Source organism: Lytechinus pictus, unplaced genomic scaffold, assembly GCF_037042905.1.
Source record: "Lytechinus pictus isolate F3 Inbred unplaced genomic scaffold, Lp3.0 scaffold_25, whole genome shotgun sequence".
Classification (NCBI taxonomy): domain Eukaryota; kingdom Metazoa; phylum Echinodermata; class Echinoidea; order Temnopleuroida; family Toxopneustidae; genus Lytechinus; species Lytechinus pictus.
The window spans coordinates 1,433,222-1,454,663 of record NW_026974145.1 but is presented as its reverse complement, the minus strand read 5'-3'; the positions used below and the strand labels follow the sequence as shown (position 1 = coordinate 1,454,663).

The 21,442-nt window shown below is 35.2% G+C and overlaps 1 protein-coding gene across 1 annotated transcript in view; it reads left to right on the top strand.

Annotated features, from left to right (window-relative positions):
* The first annotated feature begins 3,468 nt into the window (after positions 1-3,468).
* Positions 3,469-21,442, top strand: part of LOC129253981 (exocyst complex component 2-like) — a 31,043-nt gene continuing 13,069 nt past the window's right edge. The window contains exons 1-19 of the mRNA XM_064115214.1: positions 3,469-3,558; positions 4,843-4,988; positions 6,249-6,419; positions 6,924-7,059; positions 7,801-7,841; positions 8,359-8,428; positions 10,277-10,404; positions 11,008-11,196; positions 12,850-12,995; positions 13,494-13,575; positions 14,555-14,657; positions 15,463-15,575; positions 16,942-17,016; positions 17,282-17,320; positions 17,829-17,956; positions 18,694-18,744; positions 18,969-19,141; positions 20,006-20,127; positions 21,134-21,204. Coding sequence (XP_063971284.1) covers positions 4,865-4,988; positions 6,249-6,419; positions 6,924-7,059; positions 7,801-7,841; positions 8,359-8,428; positions 10,277-10,404; positions 11,008-11,196; positions 12,850-12,995; positions 13,494-13,575; positions 14,555-14,657; positions 15,463-15,575; positions 16,942-17,016; positions 17,282-17,320; positions 17,829-17,956; positions 18,694-18,744; positions 18,969-19,141; positions 20,006-20,127; positions 21,134-21,204 — 1,962 coding nt within the window. The 5' untranslated portion in view covers positions 3,469-3,558; positions 4,843-4,864. The remainder of the gene's footprint in view (positions 3,559-4,842; positions 4,989-6,248; positions 6,420-6,923; positions 7,060-7,800; positions 7,842-8,358; positions 8,429-10,276; positions 10,405-11,007; positions 11,197-12,849; positions 12,996-13,493; positions 13,576-14,554; positions 14,658-15,462; positions 15,576-16,941; positions 17,017-17,281; positions 17,321-17,828; positions 17,957-18,693; positions 18,745-18,968; positions 19,142-20,005; positions 20,128-21,133; positions 21,205-21,442) is intronic.

Sequence of the window (21,442 nt, the reverse complement as noted above, 5' to 3'; positions counted from 1 at the left end):
GCAAATATTTTTAATGGGAATATGGCGTTCATACGCAAGAGATGACTTTTTTCTTGTCAAATTTTACGTGGGACAAAATGCAACCTAGCTGGTCTAGTGATCGAAAACCTTGTTTGTTTTGTTTTTGTTTTGGTTTTTATTGCTTGTAAAATTTTCCGAGGTATAATCATTATAATGTGACCCTTCCCTTCTGGAAAATCCTGGGTCCGCCACTGGGGGCCGCGGAAGGGGGAGGGGGGGGGGGGAGCTGGGTGAAAAAAAAATCACAATCAGATGGTTATTTTTTTTTGTACACGGTTTACCTTGGGGAAAAAATAACCTCTTTGGCTGTTCAAAAATATTCGATGGTGAATGTTGCAAAATTTGTTTGAAGTCTATTTTCTAAAATTAAGTTTATAATTTTTCATCATTAAGCTAGACCGAATAGTCATTCTATTTAATTCTTTCATCAGGGATATGCTCCACTGAGACTTCGTCTGGCTCGCCGGCATCACCTCCTAGCAGGAAGACAAAAAAAATCAGAAAGTGTTTTAAAACTCCTGCGAAACAGCGGATTTTTTCAGTCTATCATTAGGCCTATCACACCCACGGGCGTAAATCCGGGGTGGGGGTGGGGATATACTCCCCCAGTTCGGAGAAGGGGGATGGCATGTACAATCACCCCACCCTACACACACACACTTTTCAAGACTGACAAAAACTATATTTTTTTAATCATCAAATGATTAATTTTACTGTTAATGCGTGGAATCATCTTTAAGTGCTTATATAAATTTGCCCAAGTTTGCATTCAAATATAGTCCAAAATTCTCGCGCGGTCGCTCCGCTCAAAAAAAACAATCAAAACATCCTTTAATTTGAATTCACTGGCGTGAATGGGGGCGTCAATCTATCCTAGCATCTTTGTGGAAGTGGGGGATAAATAAAGTACAAAAATATAGGTATATGCTCTATACTGAAATGAGTTTCTGATGACATTGACCAAATCAATGCCGTTTATAAAACACAGAGGCAAGAAAAGGGACAGCAATATTTCCCACACACTTTACAATTTCATCCGTTTATAATTAGACTATATATCACATTAATTCCATAACAATCTAATAAATGTTTCAAATATTGCATCACCTCACAATATAATCTTAAAGATTATTCAAAATCTTTCCTTTCCGCAATTTATTTCTTTATATTTGCACCACTGTGCTATTACCACCTTTTTGGAAGTTTATACTGTGGTCTGTGATGACCTAAAATCATGTCATAAAAGCACCCTTATTCCCGATAATAATAATTCCCTTTTTCATTCTCATCTCATCTTTAACCAGTGAGCAAATGGATTTTCATTGAAAAAAGATGGACTGTTAATACTTATTTGCTATTTATATTTCTCTTTCCTTTTCTTCTCCATATTCATTGATACCGGTAATTTACCTTTATAATATATCCTATTTATACTGTATGCGCATCACTTTAAACCAGGGGCGTCGATCCATTTTTCAGATTGGGGGGGGGGGGGGGCAAAATCATGAATCAACTTTCCAAAGGCGCTCGATCACACAAAACAAACTGGACTCAAACACACACACACACACACATATGCCTATATGTATATATATATATAGATTATATATATATATATACACACACACACACACATCTCACCAACAAATTAAATTTTAAAAAATTTAAAAAATAATAGATGCGAGCACGAAGCGCGAGCTGAAAATTTTGATCTAAAAAAAAAGAGTTTTTAATAAAGAACAAGAAATATATCCAACAAAAGATTATTGCAAATCGAAGTGGGAGTTCTTTTGAGGGATAGAACTGAAAACTGGACATTCTATTCACCTATTCAATCATGAAAAGTATGGGTTTTGCTACAGAAATGATGCGAGCGCGAAGCGCGAGCTGAAATTTTTTTACATTCTAATCTGAAAACCGGACATTTTGAGCACGATTCTAGATGAAGAACGAGTTGTGTATCTCAATCTCGCTTGCTGATTTCTGTGTAACATTACAATCTTATTTTATTTTTTGCACATGCGGAATTATTGGGGGGGGGGGGGGGCAAAACGATATGTTTGCCCCCCCCCAATATTTTCATTGGTGGGGCGGTTGCCCCCCCTGCCCCCCCATGATCGACGCCTCTGCTTTAAACGACTGTAGCAACTTTTCAAGGCACGCCCATATATACGCCCACTCGCTGCATTTCTACCATAATTACACATCCCATGAAATACGATTTCATCATTATTCCAACTATATGAAAATTTGCTCGCTCGCCTCGCGCGCACGCATTTGCTGTACATCATTTCGTTATAATATCCTAACAAATCTAGGGTTCATAAAGCTGTTCGTAAGTTAAGAGCGACTTTAAGAACGACTGGTGATCCTTTTTTATCAGGGGCCGCGGAACGGTTTTCAAAGTGAGGGGGGGGGGGCTGAGCCAAAAGTGGGGGGGGGGGAGGCTGACCATGCAAAAACTCACAATCCTATGGTCATTTTTATGTTTTTGTACACGGTTTTTGAAAAAAGTGGGGGGGGGGGGGAGGGGCTGAAGCCCCCCCCCAGCCCCCCCCCCCGCTTCCGCAGCCCCTGCTTATGGCAAATGATATTCACCATTAGATGTTCACTGGTGATTATTAAGAGCAAAAGAAAGGTTCACCAGTCATGCGTAAAGTCACTCTTCTTAAAGGAATGGTCCGGGCTGAAAGTATTTATAGCTTAATAAATAATGAGCAAAATGCCGAAAATTTCATCAAAATCGGATAACAAATAACAAAGTTATTGAATCTGAAAGTTTAATATTTTGTAAAAACAGTCGTCATGAATATTCATTAGGTGGGCTGATGGGGCTGATGATGTCACATCTCCACTTGTTCTTTTGTATTTTATTATATGAAATTAGGTTTATTCAAATTTTTTCCTCCAAGAACTAGAAAAATTGGATTGAGAACTGATTTAGTGCATTAGATATTTATTGCTGCAACTTATTTGATTATAAGGGAGACATATTATTCACACAAGTATGAAATAATGGAAAAAATATGATTTTATGTTATAACATAAGAAAAATGGAAAGTGGGGATGTGACATCATTAGCCCACCTAATGAACATTCATGACGACTGTTTCACAAAATATTGCTAAACTTTAAACTTCAATAACTTTATTATTTGTTATCCGATTTTGATGAAATTTTCGGCATTTTGCTCAGTGAATTCTACTCTATGTATTTTCAGCCCGGCCCATCCCTTTAACTTACGAACAGCTTTATGAAACACCCACCATTGGTTTTATATAATGTACACATTAGTATATGCATACGTAGGCCTATACATGGCCCGTGATGTTATAACTACTTTTACAAGGTTTTTGGACATCATCATAATTATTGCTATCGACCCCCCGGCCCCCCCCCCCCCCCCCCCCCCCCACTGCTCGCAGCTAGCTAGCTAGCTAAACAAAACGCAAACAACGACAACATTACCCTACGGTACGGTACTTCCGGGGAAAAGGGCCGAGTACAGTTCAAAGGCGGACAATCATAGTTCATATTGTAAGTGATTTTGTCGATGGCCTACATAGTCTCTATTGTTTGTATAGTCTTTTAGTACTCATTCTTTATTAATTTCATGTATCCATGCTTATGTACAACAGTCATTGACAGTTTGTCTCCTTCGAAAGTTCGAGTTCGACTCTGCGAAGCGAGACTCGCACAGATAGCGGTAGCTGGCTTATGTCGCGTTAGTGATATCGCTTATGTGCTATTCGAATACATGTATCAAGGAATCGTGATATTTTATATTGGCATGTGTGCATAAGAAATTACGTACGTCTATGATAGGAATGACTTTTCAAATTTGCCACGGGCTGTTTACCAACCATTATCTTGATCTGATGACCTTTAATTTGTACCTCAACCTGTGATGAATTCTATAACTGTAATTTACTAGACCTGAATATTTACTGTGTAACAATCCCTTGCCTTGTATTTCTTTTTATTTTTTAATTTGGTTTCTGATTTGGGGGCGCCAGTAGGCCTAAATGCAGTTTCGACTTTCGCACCGGCCGAGTTTGATTTAATTTTTTTTTTTGACTTTGTCTTTGAGAGAATTTCCCCACCAGTGATTGTTTGTAAATGTTATAGCATAATAGCAAGACTCTCAATCACATTTCAAGAAATTCATGGTCAATATACCCACTGCTTTTCAGAATATCACGATCAGGAACAACTGTATTTCGCCGGGGGGGGGGGGGGGGGGGTAGCCTGGTGGTTCCTGGAGAGTAAAAGTCATTTATTGACGTAGGCTTACTCTCACAGAGCCTGGGACGGCATGCCATTGCTTTACACATACCGATGAATTGGGCAACAATCATGACAATAATGTTGCTCCAAAATAGTTGTTTTCTTTAAGGTTTTGAGCCCAAACTTATGTAAATGGGCTAAAATACATTATGTAAGCATTTGGCACTAAATAGACATATTTTGATCAAATTAAACAGAAATAATAGAAAATAATTTAAGTAGAGAGGCATTTACTTACAGTCTGTTATTGCCATCTTGCTGTCTTTGTTATCGCGTAGCCTAGCTACAAAGAGGCGTATAGAGGGCAACAATATCATGAGCAGTGCCAACTTTAATTTTTAAAAATACTTGCATCGCCCGATAAATATCATGAATCGTAAAATACTTGCATCGACCGATAAATATCATGAAATACAGTTCATGACTGCATTCAGTCTCCACCTGAGAACATTCATAGCCCACCAGTAAGCCACAGACAAGCAGTTAACTTAAACTCCTGCTTTAGAAGAAGTGTATTTGCTTTTCTTTATACAGTTTGCTGTAGGCAGTGAGAAGGATGCAGTCCAGGAAGTTTCGAGACCCTCCTAAGGTGACAGGACTGTCCCCCAAGGAGGGCCCACCAGGAACCAAACTCACCATCAGAGGTGAAAACCTAGGGATCAATGAAAAGGACGTCTTCAGTGAGTTCATTCCTTCATTATAAACAAATATTTGCCCTGACCTGATCAGGGATAATAGAACATTTGGATTGGGGCTTGTTTAAAAAGTACTGGTAGGTCTTATCGCCAACAGAATTCTCAATTGTTCAATAAGCATCACCACCAACTCTGCAATTTTTTCAAGCATGCTTTTTTTAGGAGAATTTCATGGTTAAAAAACTAGTATGAGTGTTAAGCAATGTTTTTTTTTTATATAAAGTTTAGTTATGATTGTAAACGTGTTCAAAGCTGAAGGAATAAAGTTGCAGCAAACAAGGAATTCATGAGAAAGCCTTTAAAATGGAAGTTAATTTTCACCATGTAGGCCTATCATTGTAGATCTAAATCAGGGGGCCGTTTTATAAAGCGGTTCCTAAGTTAAGAGTGACCTTAAGAACGACTGATGAACCTTTTTTTGTGGTAAATTATATTCACCATTAAATGTTTGTTGGCAATTATTATATCACGCATAAGTAAGTTTCACCAGTCATTCTTTTAAAGTCGCTTTTAACTTGTGATCAGCTTTATGAAACACCCACCAGGTTCAGTTATGTAAACCTAACTCTGTGAAATCTAAGCTGAAAAATTATTACACTGGAGATTGCTAACACAGATAAGCACATGTGGGACAGTGTATTTTCATTGCTTGGAAAAAAAAGAATTGAAATCTGGTTGGATTGCCATGCTTATTTTGCAAATATCTCAGCATTTAAACATTTTTTCCAGAATATTTTGTTGAATAGTATCTGTGCTCTGTAATTCTATATTGTTATTATTTGGCACATATATATATCTCTTTTTTAAAACATATATTTGGGTGGTCATTTTAATGGATGCTGTTTGAGATTGTTGGCTCAATTGGCATTTACATTTAGATGATTTTTTTAAAGTTTTAATTTATAGTTGAATCTTCCATTCAGTCACCTCTGGTGTATAATTATTTACAAAATTAGAATATGAGTGTTAATTGAATTAAGACATTACATCAGGGGACTAGCATTGTTGTTCAACCTTTCTCATGTTTATGGATCTGCCAATATACTGTTTGCCGAGTCAATGTTATTTTTCTAGTCTAGTGAATCTCATAGACTTGCATGTAGAAAAATCAAATGTTGGGACAGCTTATTGTTAAGGACCACATTCATTACTGGCCTGCTTTATAGTTCAGTGCCTAATGGAGATATTATCATTTTCAGTTTATGCATTCATTATCATGTGTGTATTTGGTGTGATCTTTTTCAGGTATCATAGTATGTGGAGTCAACATCACACTCCTAGCCGAATGGATCTCACCCAGTAAGATTATCTGTAGAACAACCAATTGTAAAGGCCCTGGTGATGTCATAGTATCCACCAAGTCCGGAGGCATCGGCACTTCCACGGTCAAGTTCAGAGGACTCCAATTCTTACCAAGTAAGTCAGAGATTGGAAATTTACCCATTGTCATATTCATGTAATGACTAACTATGCTTTGTCTGAGCAGGGGCCGTTTCATAAAGCTGTTAGTATGTTAAGAGCGACTTTAAGAACGACTGGTGATCCTTTCTTGTGGTAAATTATATGTTCATTGGTGATTACTTAGCGTGTAAGAAATGTTCACCAGTCGTTCTTAAGGTCACTCTAACAAACAGCTTTATGAAACACCCACCTGAACAGTAGAAAGAAAAATCAAATATGGCATTGTATTATTAACTGCCATCATAATTGGTCCTACTGAGATACTTGGGCTCTGATAATGGGAAGATGTTTTTGGTTTGGGGAATGGGTCAAGTTTGTAACAGATTGTATACAGTATATCTGGCTCTTTGTTGATTTCTTCAGAAGGAATTGAAGAGGAAATTTAAAGAAGGATGATTAATTGACTTTTCGTGTTTACTTATGATAATTCTGTTTTTCCTGACTCTGTTCCCTCTTCAGATCCCCTTCAAGATTCAGCCATTTGGGTTGATGAATCATCATTGTTTGAGAGAAGACTAAACAGCATAAGTCGACCATCATCACCCCTTCAATCAGGAAGAGAAGATCCTCTGGGTCTACCCATGGAACACACTCCGTAAGCACACTCTTCTTCAATCTTTCAATCTGCAAGAGAGAACTAGTAATGAATGAATGAATGAATATATTTATCCAATGCAATGATAATAACCATTTTACAGCCAATCAATTATGAAATTCCTAGAAAAGCAAGGATAGTAGGAACCAGAAAATAGCATGAATGCTGAATGCTAGTCAATTCTGGCCCCTTGTAGTTTAGGCAGATAAAACATGTGTTTCTTAACTTGTTAGTTAAGAATGAACAATCGTGTGTCTGCTAAATATACTCTGTAAAATATAAACAATGCCTACATAACAATTTAACAAAAACTAACATTATTTACATACAAAAGATATATAACAGAGAAAAATAATATTGGATAGTTGTTGGATTAGGTATTCTATTTAACCAATTGAATTTTCACATTTAATTGTACAGGTGTTAGACAGGTCCAATGTGACTATGTTTGAGCTTAAATGATATTTTTCTACTCATTAAAGTAATATATACTGATATACCTGTAATTTTCTACCTTTTTCGCATTGGTGTGCTTGTAGAAACTATTTTACCTTTTGTTCATACGCAATTATTTGAATTTATTTACTTTTGATGGAACATTTTTAGGGATAGAGTGATTGGGTATCCCTAAATTTCTTTAAAGTTTTTCTAAGTGTGGCATGATGATCACATTTGCACATTGATGTTATCCTTTTATTCATAACTGACATCGATGCATGTTGTTTTAATTATTTGAACCAGGCAACTTTCTGATGAAGAAGCTCACCAAATGTTTCCTAAAGGTATGTTATTTATTGTTGAACTGATGACTTATCTTATGACAATGTAATTCATCCTAAAAACAGACCCATATGTATAAGTAATGGCTTGAATCAGTCTTAAAGTGTTTGTTTGTAGTTAATCAGCGAAAAGATATGATTTTGATGCAGTGATGGTTACTTCAAATTTGATTAAGTAGAATAGGTGATGTTTCATTTGTACATGTTATATTGAGTTCATATACACTTAGGTTACGAGAAGTTTAAACAATAATAGAGATGAAAGATTTCTCAGGCTTTTGGTTTTCTGGTAAAAGGAAATAGCTAATGAAGATTTACCACATAAAAACATTCAGTAAACATTCTGTTGCTTTTGTTTATTGTTGTTGTTGTAAATATGACTCTGTTTTGACCCTGTAGTCTGAATACCATGAAAGATTTCAGTTGGTTGTGACAGAACAGAAAGCTTACTGGCTCACGTCTAAGCTTTTCTTCTAAATAAATTTTTGTCTCTCTTAAAAACTAATTTGTATTAATCCAGGGAGTAGCAACTTAGCACACAGGAACTTTGAGCCTGCTCTATATCTCATTGAAAGTCACAGTAGTACCAGGTACGTATTGAAATAAATTACTGTGTGTATAACAAATATATAATTCCAAATACAATATCACAAGAATACCAAAGTATCAAAATTATAATTTTAAGTGATAGTATATGTGTATGTAAAATGTTTGAAATTATTCAGAATTGATCAACTACAATTCATCATATAATTTTGACTGATAAATTCAGCTGTCATTAGGATCTTACTATTTAAAACATTTTGGACTTTTAAACCAAATGGACAAGTACAGAAGAGAGATATTTTCAACTAAAATACTGGACTTTAGTGATAATCAGTGGCTTGTACCACAGAGCTTAGCAATTATCGTGCAGGTGTCTTGTGAGAATGATTTCATGCGATATTCAATGAATTTAAAGGAGGAGTGAACTGTGTGTGGTCTCTCATTGACTGTGTGTTATAAATACATAGTCTTAAAATATACGTTTTCAGATATCTACTAATACTACAGAGAATTGAACTATAATTGTATTTGTTTAGAGAAACTAAAATGTTTTGAGAGGAAAAGTAATTGTTTTGCTATTTGGTAACATAATTATTCCGGTATAAATGTATTGAGTAGTTAATTAGCATGTTATCATTCAAGTGGGTCTATATTACTAGACTACACTAGCATTATGGGTCAGGAAACTGGCCAGGTATGAGTAGTTGAGGACTCGAGATGGCGCTATTGGTTCATATCTGCTTTAAGCTTTGTAAATTTGCCTTACGATCAGGGGCAAAGCTTTATGGGGCCCTAGTTTCCGTCAGTGAGAAGACATCCAGTTGAGGCCAGAAGTTTACATACACCCAGGAAATTCAAAGAAAAGTTGACACTTGCCAAACATCATAAAATTTGCTGTATCTTATAAAATATTTGTGCTATCATGACGAATTTGATATCAAACAAATCAGTATGTCATGCCCCTTCATCACATTGCTTTGTCATCGGAGCTGAAAAATATTTAGGTGTTATTTTCTGTGAACAATCTTCATATTTTAGACAAATTAAGAATAAAAACTTGACAAAAACATTTCATATTTGTGCTAGTTACTTTTCAACACAAACATTTAAGATTACACTTTTTTGTTCAGTAGTTTTGGTATGAATATTACTTTTTTTTCTTCGAAGAAAATTCCACCTTAAATATACTTTAATTCCTATGGCATCCCCATTATTTGAAAGAGCTTGATACACTCTTTCATTTGATACCAAATTCATCATGGTAGTATTTATATTTCTGAAGATATAGTAAATTTTACGGTGTTTGGCAAGCGAACAAATTTCATTGAATTCCATGGATTATTGTTTCATTTGTCACCAAGAAAACTAATTTCTGCAATGTTTTCCTCATCGTTCTTACCTCCTTCCTCATCCTCCACTATTCCTGTCAAAGATTATCCTTAGAACTGATACATAGGAAATATTAAAATGAACTCTAAGTGCTATCAGGGCCCCATCTTACAAAGAGTTGCGATTGATCTGATCAACCTCAGCTATATGGAAATCCATCAATGTCATAATTTTTTGCACGGGAAATTTGCACAATGTCCTTTGTAAACAAAGAGAAGCACACTGAATTTTCAAGAAAACGATAGATGTATAAACACATACATCGTATCTAGAAAATATTTTGAACAAACATGGATTTTAGATGTTGACATTGCTGGCTTTCCATAGTGGTGGTTGATTGGATCAATCGCAACTGTTCTTAACTGACTGGGCCCTTGTCTTGTTATGTAATTGCCTCTTAGTCTAACTCTGGTCACATAGATGGGTATTTTCCTAACATAGAATGATAGTTTCAGAGTGCAGTGTAGCCTACATCATGATTATTTTTGTTTGTTTCTTTCTAGCTTTGGAGATCTTAAGAAAGGTTTGGAGCATTTGAAGAGACAGTCATCGGGTCTGAAGACTGAAGGACCACAGACATTCATCAAATCAAACCTGGGCACATTCATGAATTGTCAGGACATTCTAGCAAGTAAGAAATGTTATTTCCTAAACTCAAATTTTTGGGTAATCTTTGTATTTTATCTGATGCATACACAAAATAATGTTTTTGTTTATCTTTTCCTTGCTTTTAGTATTAAAGTTGTAAAGGACCTTGATTGAAAGTATTCCTGAGTATAGGTGGTATTCTGTAAATTACTCTATCTTTCAACCTATTTCAGTTTACATAGCAGTCATAAATAGGGTACACTATTCACTTATGTCACATTTTTGACGTATGCACGGGGCCATGGGCACAATTTTGCACAGTGCAAAACAATCACAAGACAGTGTACTCCTAATGTGACAAGTCAAAGAGTAAAAATGCAGTTGGATACAATGATTTACAAAGTCAACTTTCATTTTTTCCATTTGATAATTTTGTACAGTTGATGCTTTAAATACAAAATATTTCTCAGTCATGTTGTTTAATAGCACATTGTTGTTGGTGGTTTGGACCAGAGTCTGTGTTTAAACCAGTCTATTTTCTGCACTTACTAGTATTAGAAACCAAAAGTCATTTTAAAGAAAGTGAAAGAGTATTCAAGATGTCAATACCATACTGACAAATTATTATTTTTTCTCTAAAAATCAGCTATTCATGGAGACCTGTGTAGGCATGAGAACATCGGCGATCGGTTGAAAGCATCCCCCGGGGAGGAATCTATCGAGGTAGACGGAGGAGATGAAGGGAAGGAAGAAGATGAGATGGAGATGAATGGAGAGGGAGATGGCGGCCAAGAGAAGACTGTCACTCTGCAGAAGATTGAGGACTTGCTTATCAGTGAGTTTGTTTGTGCTAAAGCTTTTTCTCTTATTTACCTCAAAAAGATTGAGAGCCTCTTTGGCCCAAATTCACAAAGGTGGTTTTGAAAATGTATGAATTGTTCTTTAAAAAAAATAGGTATTGGCCAGTGTAATCCAAATGATCCCATTTTGTATGGATTAAGACCTGTGTTGTAAAACTTTTGTGATGTAAAACTATTGATTTTCTGCTGGCGATCATAACTGATGGATTTTAATTGGATTACACAGTGAAATTAAGAAATGTTGATACTTGATATGTATGTTGATTAAATAGAAATACCTTGTTGATTGCATGTTTTTAAGTGGAATGTGAGAAACTGCAATCTCTTATTTAATCCATATAACACAATTACATATTTGTGACCAGCCACCCCCAAAGCAACAATAACAGGGTTCCCAGCCCATCAGGGAAATCAGGGAAAATTATTTTACTTTTTTCCAGTCAAGGAAAAATCAGGGAATTTGATTTAAAAATTCCTCAAATCAGGGAAAAATGCCTCAAATAAGGGAAAAATCAGGGAATTTTTATCAGCCCAAAAGTCGAAAGCACGGTAGTCAATCAGACTCTGTTATATTTTGTTGCATATCAAAACAACATCCATTGAATGACTGGTTATGGTGGTGCTAATTTGTATTACATTATTGTTTTTATACCGAAAATACATGTAAGTCACTGCAACAACTTAGAAAACATGCGAAACTCGAATTGGGTTTAAATAATTATCAGGGAATTTTTAAACTTCATCAGGGAAAAATCAGGGAATTTTGTTTTCTTGAAAAGCTGGGAACCCTGAATAAGTCGCCAGGAAAGGTCCTCTGTAAATAGCCAAAATAGTAATTTTGCCTTCAATAGGTGAAAATTAAAATGAATAGCTTATCTGAAAGAGTAATTCTTCTTCTTCACACTGCTAGAATGTCAAGAGGTAAAGTTAAATAGAACACAAGATACAAGAGCTTCTTTGAGACAGGTTTTCGTGAACTGCTTGAAAGTTTCACCAAGATTGCACAGTGTGCTCATCTCATGCTTGAGTGAGACCCAACTTTAAAACGTTGTTTTCTCCTTATTTTTTGGAAGCTCACACTTAGTTTCTTCTGCATTCAATCAAGTACATGTGTGGGTTATTCCTGGTGAATTTTGACATGTTATATATTATTTCAAAAGCTTAGGATGTGCTGTTTCAAACTCAATAAAACGATCAAAATTCATTTTTGGTGACATTTTGGGGTGGCTGGTCACATTTGTGATTCCTGGGCTGTATTGTTCTGGGCCTTGTCTTACAAGGAGTTGTGATTGATCCGATCAACCTCAACTATGGAAAGCCAGCAACACCCACATCTAAAATGCATTTTAGTTCAAAATGTTTTCTAGATATTATGTATATTCATAAATTCATTGTTTTCTTGACAATTTGGTGTGTTCGCCTTTGTTTACAAAGGACATTTTGCAAATTTCCTAAAGAAAAAATTATGACACTGATGGATTTCCATAGAGTTACAATTGATTGGATTAATCGTAACTCTTTGTAAGACGGAGCCCTGGTTGCTCTTCTGTTTATAGTACAGCTCACTGTAAAAAATGAGAATACATAATTATGCAGATGAATTATTACTTTTCCTTTTCCCTATTCAGAGGGCAATGAGAACGCTCAGAAGATATTCCAGAGTGTGTTACATCGTAAAGACCGAGCAGACTCCACCAGGAATGCCCTCAACGTTCTCAATAGATTCAAGTTTCTCTTTCATCTTCCAATCACAATTGAGAGAAACATCAAGAAGGTAGGAATGATTAACCAACAATAATTGATATATATATGGTATTAAATCCACTTCCTAGTATGAATACCTTAGCTTGTCAATACCAGTCCACTGTTTAGTAATTCATGATATAAAATACAGTTATGGCTTATTCATAATTCATTTAAAGTAAAAATCAATTTTCTGAACAGAAGAAGAGTAAAAACATTTGTTTGTTAGACTTTGTACTAGGCCTTTTTGGTAAGTGATGTTGAAAGATTCATTTTTTTCATAATTCTTTTTTTTTAATCTAGGCAGATACTTCTTTCTTATAATGGTTAAGAAACAATGTGCCTATATCATTAACCCAGTTTTCATTAAAAACCGGATCCAGTTCCTATTAGAACTTAACTTATATGTGCATGGGTGTTCTTGTGTTGATTTCTTGAGAATATAGGTTATACCAATTTGAAAGTATTTCCTTTAATTTAATTTCATCTCGATAACCCCTTTCGGTTTGATATATTTTTTGTAATGCAGGGAGACTATGAAGTTGTTATCAATGATTATGAGAGAGCTCGACAGCTATTCTCTAATACACAGGTATCAACTTTCAAGAAAGGTTTGTATCATGGTCATGGAGTCGTTATTATAGAGCTGAAATATTGTTCATACACAAGCCACATTATGAAGTATATTTTGTGCTGATGCTATTATATGCAGAACAACTTTTTAAAGATCTATCATCTATTTTCATCACCCATTTAATAATTTGATTTAGCATTCTTTTGCATATAATAGTTGGCCTCTGCATTATTTAAATTACTTGTCTTATGCTTACAGTATTGTATTTCTGTCCATTTTGAGTCGTGCATGAAATAATTTATAACTTATGAACAGCTTTATGATACACCCCATACATGAACAGTTTAAAGTATAGATATGATATATACATGGGCGTCAGCGCAAGGGATTATCTTTTGTTCATAGGGGGGACATCTATTGTTGCGTCCCCCCTAAACACAAAAGATAATCTCCTGCGCTGACGGCCATGGATATATATAATATAATATGATATGATATGATATGATATGATATGATATGATATGATATGATATGATATGATATGATATGATATGATATGATATGATATGATATGATATGATATGATATGATATGATATGATATGATATGATATGATATGATATGATATGATATGATATGATATATGATATGATATATGATATGATATGATATGATATGATATGATATGATATGATATGATATGATATGATATGATATGATATGATATGATATGATATGATATGATATGATATGATATGATATGATATAATATAATATATTATGCTATTATATATAATATAATATATATAATAAGTAATTATAATTGTCTGAAATCTTCTCATACCCATTCACTATTGAAAGTACAGTTTTGAAGACTACATACATGTATCATTATAACAAAGGATGTCATGCCAATTAATCAAACCTATACAGCGACATACCATTTAATCCTTGATAAATACTTTGCAATGATATATACATCATCTTCAATGAACTGTTTACTCTTTGTTTGACAGTGTATGATGAAGTTGAGAATAGGATACGTGAATTACAGGTCCAGCTGCATGAAAAACTCATGGAACTTCCAACACCTTTAGACGAACAGAAGAGGCTCATAAGGTAATATTGTCTTTCACATGTAACTTCTTTCTGTATTGTGGATAGCACAACTTTTTGAAGTTTGAAAATTCTGTTCCTGTAATATTATTGATTTGTGTTAACCAGATGTGAATATTTATATCTGGGACAACCAGAGAGATTTGATCAGCACACTAAACCTCTGCATCAATTTGGAAAGTCCCCCTCGGATTACTGGCACACGCCACAACGCCCAGTTGAATGAATGGCTTGGGTGTTTTTATAACGTGTGGACCACATTTAATTGATTATATGCATGTATAAAACTCGATGGACTATGTTCATTGCATCCAAAGTCATCAACATACTCCAAATCAGATGATGTAATCAAGTCAATAGCTAGCTCTTTGTTTTTTTTCCCAAGTTTATACAAAAATGCTGCGGATTTCAATTTTTGAGATTTCTGATACTTCTCTGAACTCCCCTAGAAAAAACTTAGCATTTATATACATTTAATTGCTGTTATTGTAACATATGCAGGGAATCATTTTCCTGATATCGCATCGCAATTTGCTCCACATTTTTGATAGATTGCTACGCATGAAGTCTTTTGTAGAGCATATTTTTAAAAAGGACTGTACATAACTTAGTTGAGAGCTTAATTCTCATGACCAAAAATGCTATTCAAATTTGTAAAGCAAAATTATTCCCTGATATGACTTAATTGCTGGCTTACAATTGATAACAAGTTTGTCTGTTTCATTGTGCATTTCAAACAATTCCTGAAAGTTACATATCCTTGAAGTTCTCTGACTTTGGCATCAATGGCATATGATTGTCTTGTCAGGTACCTGGTAGAGCTAGGTGGTCCAGGAGATCCAGCCTGGGAGTGTATCGTCAATGAACACAAGTGGATCCAAGACATACTAGCAGGATGCAAAGATCAACATATCCAGATAGGTGAGTATGCCTGAGTACAAGGTCCCGTTTTATGTAGAATTGCGATTAATCTGGTCATCACAACTGTGGAAAGCCAGCAATGTCAACATTTTGAAAACATGTTTGTTCAAAATATTTTCTAGATATGATGTATATTCCTATATTCACTGTTTTCTTGACAATTCAGTATGCTTCTCTTTGTTTTAAAAGGACATTGTGGAAATTGCCGATAGAAAAAATTATGACATTAATGGATTTCCATATACTTCATTGGATCAATCGTAACTCTTTGTAAGACGGAGCCCAGATATAACAGTCTTCAGGCATAAGCAGTTGCCTGATTTCAGGCTCTGACATCCTCCCATTTCAAGCATTTTGTCTCGCTTGCATAGCAGAAGCAACACATCGGCAGTGATTTCCCGATGACAGCAGCTTGGTCATCAACAGTAAATCTTAACCAGGGTTAAGTGTTTGAAGTGTCATCATAACTTAATCAATTGTAGGGTCTATTTCATGAAATTTTGACATAATGGTAATCAACTCTTGCTCGTTAATTGGTGTGAGTTCCAGGTCACATGATCTTGGCAATCAAAAGGCTTTTTAGCTTTTAGTATTGTAACCTATTCATTGATGGTGTGAGTTCCAGGTCACATGATCTTGGCAATCAAAAGGCTTTCTAGCTTTTAGTATTGTAGCCTATTCATTGATCACTGGTTAATGGAATTAACCCTGTGACCTGGTACAATAGAAAGAAGCTTTTACATATAATATTGAAATAGCTCAGAAAGCCATTCTTTTCATATGAACCTTTTCTATTTACATCACTTTGGGTGATAATTGTACATGGACACCATTGTATGGACTGCATAATTTTTTTCCAAAGCTTCCAACTAGTACTGATTTTCAGTAATTGGTACTGAAATACTGATGGTTTCATGCAAAATACTGATTTCTAAAGGTTCAGTTTCATGTGTTGTTCTCTGGTATTTCTCTGAAAATACTGATTTCCTCACCAAAATACTGATTTTCAGCTTTAAAAAATCAAATGTTCTTGTCCGGGTTGGCAGCGCTGTTGGGTTTCTTACGATAGTATACACCTGCACAATTAAATGTAATTCGCTGTGCTGCCGAGGCTTTTCTTTCAGTAAAAACAACATAAATGATTTATATAGATGGGTAAATGAATTATAGAAAATATTTCAGTAATGTCATGAAGTCGACACAGCTGCAATTGAACTGCATTATGCAGGCTAGACTGCCAAGTGTGTTCTTCTTGTAAGGAAATTTACACAGTACTATATTCTAATATAACATTTTACACAATTAGATGAGTATCACAGCAGAAGTGTTACTGGAAAGAAATATCTGTTTTCATCTTATATTTCAGATCAAAAAGGATGTGAGATTGTTGAGCCACCGAGTCATGCCTCTAAGGTCAGAGGTCATCGAAGAAACTTTTCTGGTAAGACAATCAATTTGAGATTACATAGTAACATTAGAGGAAAAAAAATTGAAACACCAAAATCAGGTCTACAATAATCATACTGAATACTTTTATAAACCAAATCATGATTATTACAAGATAACTTTGTTTTGCTGTGACATTAACAAAAAATATTTGGCAGTGGAATGATGATAATTCAGGATCTGGAAAAAACACACATATTTGCCTGTATCACACTCAAGTCATGTTTTTTAAATGTATTTTGTTTTTCCTTCTTCTTCAGGGTCTGGTATTCAAGTCAAATTTACATCTGATGCAAACAGTAAGTGTACCTCACTTTGTATGTTAACTATCTTTTCATATTTATTTTTTGTTATTGCTTAACTATTGATGTGTGACTCTGTTTTTTCTTTGATACTAACCCATCATGCCCCCCCCCCTGCAAAAAGATAACGCTGCAAAAGTTTCTGACTTTTTTTTTCTTGGCTTGCACACCTATTAAGACCAAATTCATGATACACGGGTATAGCATCACAATACCATGTGACTTTTCTTGCGGCAATATCTGTCCAAGCTTGCTATTTTTTTTTAAGTGACAGTGCAAACAGGAACAGCAAATTTGAGGGTCTGTGGAAACAGAGTTTTCTGTTGCTTCTGAAATGCCAATGCTTTTGAACCAAAATAAAGGGTTGAAAATGGGGGCTTCAACCTCAGAACATCTGTATCATTTATTTGATGCTCCCCCTGATATTCTTTTTGTTAACAGGCAGATGAAACAAACACTATCCATGTCTCAATTGATTTCAAGTTTAATTTTTTTTTTCTTTCAGTGGATGGCAAGTTTTCACCCCCTCAGCAAGTGTTGTTCTTAGAAGAGCTAGCTGATAACCTTCTATCAACCTTCCCCAACCTCTGGAGGCTTGGTCAATCCTATTTCAATGCATCTGTTGTATCAGAGGTACTTGCTAGCATGGACTTGTTCAGTAATTTTCACTCAAAATTAATAGATTATTTTTCTTGTGAAAGTAAAATGATATTGATTGTAACATAAGTAGATTATAGAAGTGCAAGTATTTTCATTTATTGAAGGCTCCATTTTATAAATTAAAATTTACAAGACCAATTCATCCCTTTTTTTTTTAGAATTGGTTTGTCTTGTGCACATCAAATTTTTTCCATCTTTAAGATTTCCTCTTCATATGCATTGTTAATTGATTTTGGAATCGTAATTGAATTGAGCTTAGTGTTTTCTCATGTTGGGGCATTGTGGTCTAGTGGTTATGACTCTTATCTATCAATCTGAAGGATGCAGGTTCAAGTCTTAGCCATGGTATGTTTTCCTTCAGCAAGTAATTTACCCACACTGTGATGCACTCAACCCAGATGAGGTGAAAGGGTACCCAGTAGGAAAAAAAATCCTTGATTGCTTGAGCACCTATATGGGCAGCGCAGCTAAAACTGGGATAAAAATAGTAGCATTTTTTATCCAGCTATTTTTACTATTATCATTATTCTCATGTAAATAACTGAATGTTGTTTTTTGTCGAAAAATCATTATGCTACTTTATTCTAGAACACTCAGATGATGTGTTTGTATGTTCCAGACTGCCATATATTAAGTAGGATTCTTTTTCTATCTTACTCTATTCTGGTGAAAGTGTTATTGTATGTTTGTTTATTCATGTGACTAAACAGGCTGGAGGCAAGTCTATGACTGTTGACTCGTCGAAGGAAGCTTCATTCACTGTGAGTATAAACTACATTTCTGCCTTTAAAAAAAATTAACATAATTACATCAATTTATGTTAGAAATCTGCACCATCCATTGATTCATCCCTGAATTTTATGTGAGGGATTGGTTTGAAAATGATAAAGTTTATTAGTTCTTTAAATATGATGAACAAGTAGTTTCAAGTTTGTCAAATATGTGTTGTCCATCATTTCTTTTTTGATATTTAATTCATTTTCAGGCCATGATGACAAAGATCACTACTTACTTTGCGGACCTTGTGAGGGCGGCATTCCTTCCGGAATCACTTGAGAAGAAGAATGAGAAAGAGAGAGCTAAACTAGGAGAGTGGGGTGATAGCAAGAATGAAGTAGGGGCAGGTGCATGGCTTCCTCAGTGTGTTCGATCCATCAGGTATTTTCACTCTTGCAATTTTTCAGTTCAAGAATGCAGTGTATCATTGCAAAGCTTACCACATTTCTTGATGAGAACTATGCATTACGACTTAAATTGTTTAAATTAATGTTTATATAGAATTACCTGGAAAGATTATGAGGTTTCGCCATGTTTTGTCTCCATTTTATGTTCCAAAATCTAAATTTGATAACGAATTTTCAGTCGTTATGAGATCAAACTATTTTAGATTAGTTTTTGAAGTGCTTCTTTTTACCAAATTATTTATCTGTAACTCACAGTAGGTTGAGTTTTTGTCTAGTTATTTCTCTTTCAATCGGAGTATGACTCTCACCCCATGGAAGTCCTTAATCATTACTAGCTGATCTGAGAGTTAATTCTATGGTTACTTAAATCTTAAAGGTCCCTTCTAAGAATGTTGATAAAGCTTGAAGAACCATTTTCTTGGAATCCTGCATTCATTAATAGCTGATCTTAGGGTGCATTGTTTAGTCATTCTATTTCTCTTTCAATCCCTCAGGTCTGTTCCTAGTTGCTTGAATCACTTCTAGAACTGCATTCATTACTGGCTGATCATAGGTTTATTGTTCTATTTCTCTCTTTTCCATCCTATAGGTCAGCTCTAAGTACCTTAATGAATCTCAGAAGTTCCAACTATACTTCTTGAAGTCCTGCACTCATTACTAACTTAACTCTTAAGGTTCATTGTTCATTCTCTCTCCTTCTGATTAAATCCTACAGGTCTGTTCTAAGTACCTTGATGAATCTGGAAGTACCAACCTCACTTCTTGAAGTCCTGCACTCATTACTGCCTGATCTTAGAGTTTGTTGTTTGGTTAATCTCTTTGTCTTTAAATCCTACAGGTCTGTTCTAAGTACCTTGGTGAATCTTGAAGTACCAACCCCACTTCTTGAAGTCCTGCACTCATTACTGGCTGAACTTAGAGTCCACTGTATGGTCACTCTCTTCAAAGAGGCCACAGAAGGTAAGGAGAGTTGTCATTTTCCTGGTCAGGTGTCAGAATTAACCGATGCTCTGCACGTTCAAACAAAATTAAAGCCTTTCTTTATATCCAGCTCCCTCACAATCATTGACAATACCACCATATTTTGGGGGAATCAAATTGTTATGAAACAAGAAAGCTAATGAATATAAGAACACTTCATAGAATTTTGTTGATTGTTCTTAAGAATATGCATTTGATTGCGTCGTTGTTAACTAATCATTTTGATATGCTTGTAGATGATTCCAAATCACAAACAAATCCTTCTTATCCAATCATAGAAGTGACTTACGGTAAACCATATGATTAGTCCTGGAAGGACTTAGAAAAGTGAATAGAGGTAGAAGTGAAATGGAGAGGCAAGAAAGTGGAAGGTTGGAAAGCAGAGAATTCATTCCTGAAGTGAGAGTTGTCCTTAAAGGACTGTAAACCAGACAAGTTTGGAGGCTTGAGTAGTTGGAGAGATGAGGGAAGTCTTGCTCGAGTCGGCGAGTGGTGTTACAGAGCAGGAGAGAAGACTCGGGGGGTTTTCAGACAGATTGACTGTCCGTCTTCCACCCGTCCATGTTCTCACCTTTCCATTTCACTTCTACCTCTATTCACTTTTCTTAGTCCTCATAGGACTCACCAAATACACTTCCTTGATTGTCCATACCACCATGCAAACCTTCAAACATCAACCAAATCCTTCCTATTTAATTGTCATAATTTTTTTCCTTCTAGATATTTACAGATGATTCTAAGTATGAAGTTAGGATTAGTGTTGTAGCGGTTTGTTCATAAAGGCATTTATCTAGCTGTGCCACCTTCCACCCACATATTAAATGTGTAACCAAAAGAATGCGATCATGAATGTAATTAGATTGGCATGTATGTGCTTGTGAAATAATGCCTGGAGTGTAGATGATGCACTTAATGTGTAGAACAGTGATGAAAATGATAACATGACTTGTTGTATGACCTACTGTATTTGTGTGCCGCCTCTTAGATATCAAAGCTCTTCATGGCCGTGAGACCTGGGTGCTACAGATGGATGAACATGGAGGCATCACAACTTTGGTAAGTCTGATATGTTATAATCATCTTAAAATCTTACAATGCAGTTTAGTAAGCTTCTATTCAAGTGTGCATGAATCTTTATGGAGCAATCCCATGATTGCTATGTCGTTACCATTTAAATTATTGAGTACTTGTATAGGATCTATTCATTTTTGATTGGAGATTACAATATGTTGTAAGAACTCAATTTTGTTAGTCTGCTTTTAATATTCAGTAACAGATGCCAGAGCTGCCAAGT